Consider the following 12,171-nt stretch of genomic DNA (forward strand, 5'->3'; position numbering starts at 1 on the left):
TGACTTTAAAGCATGTATAACACCGGCCATCCAAGCAAGCACTTGGTAGTAGGTGAATTACAAGAGAGGTATTGGTGCTTCAATTAAGATTCTTGTAGCTACAAATACCAAACGCTAAATCGGGACAGATTTCATGGATTAAACAAACATCTGAGCACCTACTGTGTGTCAGTCGCCATGTTTAGAACTTATAAAAGAGAAAGAAGTCTGTAACAGAAGATTCAGGATGCCTCTTAGAAATCAGACTCACACCTGAACTTCATTCAGAAACAAACTGAACTTGGAACTGTACAGTTCCTGGAAGCTAGTAAATATTGTTATATACTTCTTCCATTTTTTGTGGCAAACTAATTTCAGTTTTTTTCTCCACAGATGAACTTCCGATGATGGATTGAGGACAGCCCCTCACCACACCATGTTCGTATGTTACTGTGTCCAGTCACAAAGAGAGGTGAACTCTGGCAGTTTTAGCTCCAGCCTCCCTCCCTTTTTTTTAAATCTTAATTTCATAGGTTAAGGATCAAGAATCCTTCCTTGTCTATACAGGAAATTGCTATAGGGCCACTGCAGGTTGAATGAATATCTCAAATGGTACTAAAAGCCAAGTATGATCTAAAATTTATAAAAGACTTTTCTAAACCAGCAAAGTCTGAGAAACAGAATTCAAGTCCCAGGGTTGTGCAGGGGCGAGTTCAGTATGTCGGAGAGGGAACTGCCTTACATTTTGCATTTTAGGATTGTCACTTGCCTGACCTTGGTCCCAACTCCACTAAAACTCTGTAATTCTTGTTTGTCCTACTATATATGCTCCCTCACACAAATCTGGCACCTTCATAACTTTCAAAGGCAATGGTTAAAAACAATAGTATATTGATCGGGACTGCTGAAGTTCTTTGTAAAGAGGAGCACGCAGTGATGTATGCTGTTACTGATTCTGTACATGACTCGGCGACTTGCCTCCTAGAAGATGATACTAAAAAGCGGTGACTTACCTTCCCATTCCGTCGGGATAGTGCCTACTTCATAGTCTACCACTTTTGTATTTGCGGCTTCCACAATTCTCTTCTCTCGAATTGTTTGTCCTGTAAGACAAAAGTGATCTATGACACAGTGCTTATATTTTCTGAGACTGCACACACTCTTAGGTGGAGGAAGAATTGAGTAGGAAAAATAATATATTCCATTTACAATTAGTTAAGTTAGAAAAGGCAGTTTTCTGGGGCTGTATTGTGGTGCGGTGAGGTCAACACCTAAGATGCCTGCACTCCGTGAGCACTGGTTCTAGTTTCAGCAGTGCTTGGGCCCGTGCTACCCACACAGGTGTACTGGATGGAGTAAGACTTAGAAGAAGCACTGGGTTACGATAAAGGACTTCAAAGGATGCTACCCACCCATAATGTCCTCTGGTCCTGGTAAGCCCTGTTGGTGAGCAAGATCCCGGACAGCAACTTGGGAAAAGGCACGCCAGTGGTAGTAAAGAATGAGGCAGTGGCCTCATCACTTCCCCTTCCCCAGGCCACCACAGATACTGGGTTGTGTTTAACCTTTGAATTTCCAAAGGATCAGAACTTAAAAGATGTCCACCGCGGAGGAGTGACCCTTCCACAGCGTGGAAGCCCCCTTGGTGGTGGCCTACGAGAACCTTGCAGTACTTGGCGAGGATTTTCCACTTTCAGCCCAGTATCTCCTTTAGCGTGGCAGCATGAGAAGAGGTGAGCGGAAATCGGAAGTGACTTTGACTTTGGGTTGCAAAGACAGGTTGGGCTGGGTGAGGTGACACATCTTTGATGCCTGAAAGAAGTCCCAGGCTGATGATGTAGGCAAGATGGCCAGGAAAAGAGTCTATTGTCTCACTAAGACCGGGCCCCTTATCACAGTGGCAGCAGGCAGGACAATCAAATGAAAATTTTAAATCACTCTGGTGATGTATAAAAGACTCAATTCTGCATATGAAAGGAGACTTAGAAGTATCAATGCAAAATACATGAGTGAAGGCTAATGAAAACCAAGAACCATACTGTATAGGTATATTTCTGTGTGTGTGTGTGTATGTATATATATGTAAAATACTATATATATACATATATAATAGATTCATGCTTTTAAACCTTGTGACTCTAAAACATGAAGAAAAATGAACATCAATGAAGAGTAGTAAAATAGGAATTGTTACACTGAAAGCCATTTTTACATACGACTTAAAGCGTAGTTTACCCCAAGGCTCTTAGCTGAGGCCTGTATCTATTAAAGACACTGCAATGTACAAGACCATGTTCAGGTGTCTTTCATATATTATTTCTTCACCTATAAAACACACCAGGAAAAAAGCCCAAGATAGTCAAATTTCCAAGTACACACAAATGATTGAGGCGGTACAGCTGCCATTTGAACCCAAGTATTTTTCTGACTCCCAAGCTCTTTTCACTGAAGATTTTGAACATTTACAAAGTTTGCATATGGTATCATGACAGATAAGCCAGCAAAGGCTAGCATTTCATTCATAACTATCATACTCTATTATCTTCCCTATAGTTAAATACTAAATGAGGCAAGCCTGTAAAAATATGATGAGTCTGTAATTTGATATTCTATATTTATATGAACATGACCATCTCAGCAGGTCTCAGCAGGAATTACTTTTTAAAAAGCCAATTAAGGGGACCTTGCAGATAAGCTTTCAAAGATGTTAAGAATGCCAACTAATTCAATGGATTACCTAAAATCTTGTTAGCTTTCCATATTCACATGTTTCCCATAAGGAATCCCAGCTTGTTCTTTCATAGAAAATTTGAAATTGTATAAATATGCTTGGTTATTCCAAAACGCCTGTTATAATGTGGTTTAGTTGTTCAAGTCCCAAAAGCTGAAATTTCTTAAGTTCAGAAAGACAAGCTATCTAAAAGCAACTTATTTCATCTTTTTGTTGAAAAATGCCTTGGCAAATTTAACACATTAATATTCTTTTGTTCAAACCTTACTTCATTAACTTTTCAAAAAAAAATAGGTGACTCTACTATGACTACCTGAATTATGGTCTTAGTTAACATGTTTTAAATACACATAAAAAGAAAAGAAAAAGCAGAAAGATGAAAACATTCTTAGACAATTTAAACAGGTTTTATAATATACCATATGGCAATTCCAAGGTTAGTAAGATTTTTCAAAATAAGAGGAATTTATGACTGTGATTAAAGCTTTTAATTAAAAAATGATATTCACTTTCTTTTTCTTTCTTTTTTAAATCAGAAAGTCAGCTATAAGGAGAAAGGGAGAGACAGACAGGAAGATCTTTCATTGGATGATTCTCTCCCCAAGTGGTTGCATGGGCCAGAGCTGAGCTGATCTGAAGCCAGGAGACCGGAGCTTCTTCCAGGTCTCCAATCCAGTGCAACGTCCCAAGGCCTTGGGCTGTCCTTGACTGCTTTCCCAGGCCACAAGCAGGGAGCTGGATGGGAAGTGGAGCGGCCGGGATTAGAACCGGCGCCCATATGGGATGCTGGCACATACAAGATGAGGACTTTAGTCACGAGGCTACTGTGCTGGGCCCTATATTCACTTTCTATAGCAAGTAAATTTAAGTGGATACACTCTTCGTATCTTCTCTTAAGCTAAGCAAATTCAGTGTGGTATAAGCCAACATAACCAATTTCAAAGTGTGTACTTGCAAATTTGACTATCTTGAGCTTTTTCCTCGTGTGTTTTATAGGTGAAGAAATAATATATGAAAGACACCTGAACATGGTCTTGTACATTGCAGTGTCTTTAATAGATACAGGCCTCAGCTAAGAGCCTTGGGGTAAACTACGCTTTAAGTAAGTTAGATTCACGTCAAGAGTCCAACAGCTTAAATCCTCAATAAGAGAGGCAAAAGAGAACTGGAAGGAAATTAATTAAAAAGAAATGCTAGCAAATATATCCTGGAATGATAAAATTACAGCACTTGTGTAATTGAGATTAGCTAAAATTTCATTACTGGATTTAAAATGTAGGAGATAATGCTGATCATTTGACAGACTTCTAAGCCCAAACAGTTCCAAAGAACTTGATTTTTACACCAATAGTTTCAAAGAAACCAAGTACTTTGTGACAGACCACAAGAATCAAGGATTGCACTAAAAGCTACTATTAATTCACAGAATACATTACAGTTTTAAGTATGAATAATTTAATGAAAATAAATAAGGTGTACTTAGTGGCACGTTAGTCTTAATTTAAAAATGTACTTATTTATTAATCCATGACATTACTAATACCCTTCATTAATCTAATATGGTTAAGCACTAGGCAATACATATCACTAACAGAAAGAAATCTATTTTTGATATAGAAAAAGACTATACAACCATGTAATAGAATATGACTGTCACCAGCTTAACAGGAATAATTTGTGAATTAGATCCTCCGAAGAAAAACTGAGTTCTGTTGATATGATGGGGTATTAATATTTTTCTAATTCTTCATTAAAAAACATCTTTGGGGCAGAAGCAGTAGCGCAGCCAAGTAAGTCTCCGTGCTGTGGCCCTGGCCTCCCATGTGGCTACCAGTTTGTGTCCCAGCTGCTCTACTTCCGAACCAGCAATCTGCTTAAGCCTGGACAGCAAGAGAGGAGGCCCAAGTCCTTGGGAGTCTGCACCCATGCGAGAGATCTGGAAGAGGCTCCTGGCTCCCAGCTCAGCTTTGGCCATTGTAGTTACCTGGGCAGTCAGTGGAAAAAAGACCTCCTCCCTCTATTGCTTCTTCTATCTCCGTTAAATTCTGCCATTCAAATAAAAATGAATGTCTTTTTAAAAAATCTTCATATTTTTTTAATAAAGAGAAAAAGGTCCCTAGTAGAGGTTCAATTTAGAAAACTATTCAAGCTTCTCTACTCTAGTCCAAAATACTACCCATCATTTTCCTCTACCCACTTCCTGGAAGCATCTACTCACGCCCCTAGAGCCCTAACAAACTATGTGGAAGTCACTGATGCAGATCAAATTTTGCATTTGAGAATTCAGAATCCAAAAGCAACCATAAATTGGCTTCCCTAAACAAAATCAAGATCTTGTTGATTGATAGGGCCCTGCCTTATCTATCAGAGTCAAGCAATCCATTACAAAGTCCTGAGTAACTGCTGATAAGACAGGGTAGCAGCTTCTCCAGTTCCACTCTCCAAGGACACATAGAGCCTCCTGCGGCTGTGGAGCTTTGATTTAAGGCTGCAACTTGACTCAAGGCTTGGTTTCAGGGATTAGACAGGACGAGTTCAGTGAAAAATCAGTCTTCTACTTTGGAGCAGGAGGATCTCAGCAGGAGAAAAGGAAACCCCAATAGCTGAACATTCTAAATCGAAGAAGGAAAGCAACTCTTCAATCCACCTGTCCTTAAAGTGGCAGGCATCTAAGAGAGAGGCACCTGCAATAACCCTATCAGTCCCTTTGATCTGAAAGTGCAAGGAAGGGAACAATGTGAGGCAAGTCTGAAGTCAATCGCAAGTGAAAACAAAGTCAGGAAAGAAAATTCCAGAAACAGCAATCTGTGCATAGCACTGTATTATCCTAGTTATTTGTCAGACTTTATTGAGGCAAATAACTAAACACTTTCTACACACACATACATGCTTCATACAGTTCCTGGAAAAATGGAATTAAAAGATGTTTATTTTGGTACAAAAAAGTATAAAATCCACACATACTTCTATCATAATTTGTTTTTCCATATACTTTTTGAAGACTTTTTTCCTCCTTCAATCTCCTTTTTTAATCTTTTTTAAAAAGATGCATTTGTATGGAAAAGGCAGGTTTACAGAGAGAAGGAAAAACAGAGAGAAAGATCTTCCATCTGCTGGTTCACTCCCCGGGAGGCTGCAACAGCTGGAAGTGAGCTAATCCAAAACCAGGAACCAGGAGTCAGAGTTTCTTCCATGTCTCCCACGTGGGTGCAGGGTTCCAAGGCTTTGGGCTGTCCTTGACTGCTTTCCCAGGTCAACAGCAGGAGCTGGATGGGAAGCTGGGTCGCTGGGACACAAACAGGTGTCCACATGGGATCCCAGCACATACAAGACAAGGACTTTAGCCACTAGGCTATTGTGCTGGGCCTGCATAGCTCCTTTTAAAAAAGCTGTATCACTACAGCACCTCTCAAGTTCTCTGCTAATAAATTTGTTTTGGTCATGTGCAATAATTAGGATGTTACGGATTAAAAATTAATGGTGAGGTTTTTTTTAAAAGATTTAGTTTTATTGGACAGTCAGATATACAGAGAGGAGGAGAGACAGAGAAGAAGAGCTTCCGTCCAATGATTTACTCCCCAAGTGGCCACAACAGCTAGAGCTGAGTCAATTTGAAGCAAGGAGTCCTCAGCCTCTTCGGGATCTCCCACATGGGTGCAGGGTCCCAAGGCTTTGGGTCGTTCTTGACTGCTTTACCAGGCTACAAGCAGGGAGTTGGATGGGAAGCAGGGCCACTGGGATTAGAACCATTGCCCGTATGGGATCCCGGCGTGTGCTAGGCAATGATTTTAGCCACTAGCCTATTGCACCAGGTCTTTGAGTTGTTTTAGAAACCTAACTAGAATTTCTACAGCAATGTATAATTGTAACATCTGCTGGCATGGCCCTTTAGAATTCAGCTGGTTTTTAGGTTGGTATTAAAACATATAAAACATTCATCACAGCCACCTTCTTTGTTACCGGAGCCTCTCCACCCTAATCAGAATTCCACATGGGCGTGTATCCCTCTCAACTATGTAAACAATATTAAAAAGAAAATAAAAAATAGTAAAGTGGACCAAGCAATGGTAGTCTAGTGGCTAAAGTCCTCACCTTGCACATACCGGGATCCCATATGCTGCTTGCCCCACTTTCCATTCAGCTCCCTGTTTATGGCCTGGGAAAGCAGTCAAGAACAGCCCAAAGCCTTGGGAAACCTACACTCACATGGGAGACCCAGAAGAAGCTCCTGGCTCTTGGCTTCGATTGTGTTCAGTTCTGGTTGTTGGTGGGCACTTAGCAAGTGAAACAGTGGATGGAAGATCTTTCTCTCTATAAACCTGACTTTTCAATAAAAATAAATATATCTTAAAATAATACTAATGAAGTAAAACATAATATTTAAGTCTTCTGTTTTAGTATTGAAGGGATATAGAGTAAACTAGAATAAACCAACATGATGTGTTGTCTCCTCCTTTAACTGCTATACAACTGCCTTGTCAAATATTAATAGTAATAAGGATGAGAGCCATTGTTATTCTATGGCAATGGGTTATCATGTTCCTTTCTCAAATTTTTATGTATTACTTGTTTGGTTTTAAAAGGCCGACCAAGTGATTCTGTTGGCTCACTCGCTGGACACCTGCAATGAGTGCAGCTGAAGCCAGAAGCATGGCACTCAACCCAGGCCTTCCATGCAGCCAATTGCTGAGTCATCACCACTACTCCCAGAGTTTGCAAAGGCAAGAAGCTTGAGTTAAGACTCAGAGCGAGGTACTGAACCAGGGTACTCCAAGGTGGGGCATGGGCCTCTTAATCAGTGTCCTAAGTGCTATTCTAAACACCCCTGTGACACAGGAGAGAATAGTTCTCATTATTTTAATGACCAAGATTAAGACTAACACAATTCAGTGAGCTCTCACCATGAACATTTGTTTTAAACACTCCATCTGGACGTCCTTGTTACACGAAGTGCTGCTTCCTACAGTACTGTTCCTGGCACCTTTTCTTTGAAGTTTTTTATCTTTATGGGTAAGACTAATAAGTGCCTAACTGTGGGACTTTTCCATTGAAGCAGAAGCATGTTAAGACACACCCAGCTGAACTGGTTAACATCACTTTTATTGCTGGGACCAATCGAGTAGCTGCAGGTGGTGGTGGTGGTGGTGATAGTGGTGCTTGTTCCATGGCCTTTGCCCCATATCTCAGTTTTATATTACTTCTGAAGTCTGGGTTTGAGTTTGACTTCTTGTGGGCAGGGGAAGACTGCCGCTAACCCCATGTAAAGAAAAACTGAGAGTGTTCTGATCTGAGTCAGTCAGGCCCTACTCCTTCTCCTTATCACAGGTTTTTAATGGTCTACTGAGATTTGTGGCCTAGTATTGATGATGTTAACTACCCAGCCACAGACTCTTTCCTATTAGCTATTCCTACTTTGCATATCACCTGCCTCGACCCATTCTATTGGTCCACGGGGACATGGAACACTAAAGTCTTGTCTGTTTGATTAGTATTACCACATGTATCTTACCCTGGCCCTAATTGCTTTTTCTTTCACATCTCTCCAATATTCTGAAAGTACTGTTACTCGTTTCCTAATTCAAAAACTTCCCTTATTTTACATAGAAAATAAACTTAATACTATTGAACTGTATGTGGTTGCCCCTTAACCTCACTTTAACTATCTAAAATTTCAGTTACCACTGATCAACCATTGTCTAAAAATATGAAATGGAAAATTCCAGAAAGAAGTGATCCATTAGTCTTAAACTGAATGCCCTTTTGAGTAGCATGATGATCTCACATGCCATCCTGAGCAGGTCTTCCTGGGATGGGATTCATCCCTCTGTTCTGTGTATCTGTATGTATACACTAATCTCCCCATTATTCACGTGGAGGCCCTCATGGTTATCAGATCAACTGTGGCAGTTGTGTCCAACTAACCCTTCTCTTACTTATGAATGGGCCCGAGAGTCCAACAGTAATAGTAATGCTGGCAATTTTATTATAGCATATTACTATAATTACTCTATTTTGTAACTAGATATTGTTATTTTCTTACTGTGCCTAATTAATAAATTCAACCTTTATCACACACATTCCTATAGGCTATATAGGAAAATAGAATTCAATACTATCTATCAAGTCAGGCATACACTAGGGGTGTTGGAATACAGCCCCCGTGGAAAAGGAACAATCTATTATACACCTAAGAACGGTTAAGATATTTTTAATCATAATTTAAGAATTTTTAAATTAAAGTGTTTTTCTAATGTTCCCCTACTTAACAATACAAACTTTGAACAGAATATGTATTTTTACAAAGTTCTTTTATTTTGTTCCTCTTATTTTGTATTTCAACAAAACCCTTATCCAAGAACTTCTTGCTTCATGCCAATAAGTAACTTAAATATAACACATTTAATAGATTAAATACAATAAACGTAATAAATTGAATACAATAAATATAATAAGCATCAAAATGTTTATTCTTTACTGTTCAGAAACCATTTCTTTTAGGAAACTATTCTCGATTCTATTCCCTGTGCTCCTGCCTCTGTTCATGGGTTGTGGGTTGGACTACTGCCCTTTTTCTTAGAGGCAGAAACGTAAACCAAGGGAAAGCAGCTGTGGCGTAGCAAGCTAACTGTCCACCTATGATGGGCTGGGCTGGGCCACAGCACCTGTCACTTTGAGTGAGATGGGGCTGCAGTTGAAACTGACCAGGCAAGTTTGAGGTTACCCCAAACAAGATTTCTTGGGGAGCTCCCCAACTAGAAGGCTGGACTCAAATCCTGGCCACAGGGAAACTTACAATATGTATGGTCCAACCTTGTAGTGCAAGTGTCAGGATTGGGGCTCTTCATTGCTACTGTCTGTGCTGTAGATAGCTTCCCCAGATGTACACAGGGTACATGACAGCAAACTCCTCCAGGCCTGCAGGGGGCATCGACTGCCTTTTCAGAGGATGGAAAGCAGAACAGGTTAGACCACTCTCCTGGCCAAGCTGGGACTGTGTTGGACTTGGTCTGCCAGGAGATCTTGTAAAGATTTTCTCATCCCTTATGCAATTATGCAGATAGTGTCTCAGAATTATCAAAGTCATTCAAGTAACACCTTCAGAACACTCTCCCTATATCAGGGTCTCCAGGGCGTCATCAAATGTTTGTCCCCCATCTTTTAGTGCTGATTTTGTTTAACAGAAAGGAGTGGTCCCCTCCTCTTTCTGCCCTGTGGACACTAGCGAAAAAAAAAAAAAAGGAACTTTGTTCCACCCACCTTCCTCCACACTTCCACCCTCCCCACCCTAATCAGAGACCCACACGAGTATGCATAGCTCTCAACTATGTAAACATTTTAAAAACAAATAAGTAGTCTTACGAGATGTTCAAAAAGAAGGAAAAATTAGACTTGGATAGAAAGCCAGCCGTTTGTATCACAAATACAATCTAAATACATTAAAGCCAAATCAACAAAGAAGTTGAATAGCAAATTACTCTCCATTGGCTCCCACAAAAACTGCTTCTATTACATTAAAAATCTGGTGGGATAACATTGTCCATAATTCAGTTCTCTTATAAGGAAAACCTCCCAAAAAAGGCATTAGTTCATCATAGTGCATAGTATACTTATAAAAATCACTGGAGAAAGTCACATAAGATTATCAGCACTAGAGACAACAACAAAAAGTAACTTTCCTCTTGTGGCAGTAGGAAAGATCCACAATACAGATTTAGTGTTATTGAGGATACAGAAAAAATAGCAAACTCCAATATTGTTGAGCTACTAATTAAACCAGTATGAATCGTGTAACCCAAAGACCCCTTTTTTGTCCTGATAACCAGCAAGCTAAGGGGTGTACCCACATTATCGCTAGTGGATGAATTACAGGAGATGTTTATATTTTCTTCATTTGTTTATATATACATATTTTAAGAAACACACATGTTGTTATTATAACAAAAGTAAATGATGCTCTATTTTATATTTAGAAAACAAGAAAATCATTACACTGCTCCAAATAGCTGTTTCAATAAATCCACCTCCTAGTCTCTGCAGGGATTACCTGTGGGTTCTCCCCCTCTTGGGTGGCTTCTACAAAGTCGGAGTGGCATTTTGGGTCCTTGTAGGGGGAACTGCATCTTACACTGGAGCCTCACACTTGACTCCACTTCTCCCCATGCTGGTTTTACTTTCTTCATTCACTGCGACTTTACACCTCTGTCTTTTAGAAACTTAGTCTCATTTCACTGATTTGATTACAGTTTTACTGTACCACAGCTCTATCACTCTCCTTACGCAAAACCAAAATTTCCACAATGTTTATTTTTTTAACACAGAAAACACTGAAATCTTCAGCTTAGTGATCACAAATATACTGAATACCAAGGTCAAGTACCATACTATATTTTGGAGAAAGACAAAGAAGGGATTCAACGTACTGGTTGAATGATCCCACTATGACTCACATCACACAAGCTAACAGCCCCACATTCCTAGAGGCATACCCAAACGAATACTATGTACAATTCTCAGCAGGATAACAACAACTCTGCTTGGCTATTCCTGATTTAGGATAACAGTGGCCACAGGGCTCATCTGGTTAAGAACACAGACTGATGTAACACTCAGAGATAAAGTATATGCAAGAAAATGCTATATGTCATTTTCATGACATTGCACGGGCCAATAAACGAGAAACCTAGTACAGTGAGCAAAGACAAATGGAAAACTTCCTGTAAGAAATATATATCAAATGGCAGCTGAACAGGCAAAGGCAGAAGATAAAATGAAAGAAAATCCCAGAACATGAAACTGAAAAGGACAACTGGATTCTGCATAAGAAAGGTGGCAGGAATATTTCTGGACACTTGGCTCTTTATATTGTAAGACAACTTTCCTGTCATTGGAAAGCCAACTAATCTGTAGAATATATTTTGGATGAATGAAGGTAATTCTGATGGAAGTAATTATTATCAGTCTAAAGAATTTTCTAAACATTGTCAGCATTTTTCTCCAGCTTAGAAAACTAAACTCCCTTAATGTACTCACTTTCTCTTTGTATTTCATGCTTTCCCATGGTTTCACTTTCTGTAGTTCTAGTTACTAGCAGTCAACTTCAGTTGGAAAGTTCAGAAATAAGTAATTTATACATTGTTTCTTTTCTTAACGTCACTCTGGGTGTAATGAATTAGGTGCCATTTGGCTCTGTCCCATCCAAGGAGTGAAACATCTCTGTACAGTATACATCCATGCCTGTAGATGTCATTTTCTCATTATTGAATAGGAAGAGGGGGGCAGAGGAGAAAGAGAGAGGTGAACAGGCAGAGAAGAAGAGGCAGAGGGAAAAGGAGAGACGTGGGAGAGAGAGGGATGGAGGGGAAAGAGAGAAAGAAGGAGGGAGAGGGAGGGAGAAGAAAGACGGAGGAAAAGGAGAGACAGGGAGAAGAAGGAAAAGGTAGAGTGAAGGAGGGAGAGAAAAG

At 39.8% G+C, this 12,171-nt stretch overlaps 1 protein-coding gene across 1 annotated transcript in view; it reads right to left on the reverse strand.

Annotated features, from left to right (window-relative positions):
- Positions 1-12,171, reverse strand: part of NDUFAF2 (NADH:ubiquinone oxidoreductase complex assembly factor 2) — a 131,705-nt gene that overhangs the window by 47,048 nt on the left and 72,486 nt on the right. Inside the window, exon 2 of the mRNA XM_058680100.1 lies at positions 993-1,082. Coding sequence (XP_058536083.1) covers positions 993-1,082 — 90 coding nt within the window. The remainder of the gene's footprint in view (positions 1-992; positions 1,083-12,171) is intronic.

The sequence above is a fragment of the Ochotona princeps genome, chromosome 23, assembly GCF_030435755.1.
Source record: "Ochotona princeps isolate mOchPri1 chromosome 23, mOchPri1.hap1, whole genome shotgun sequence".
NCBI lineage: Eukaryota > Metazoa > Chordata > Mammalia > Lagomorpha > Ochotonidae > Ochotona > Ochotona princeps.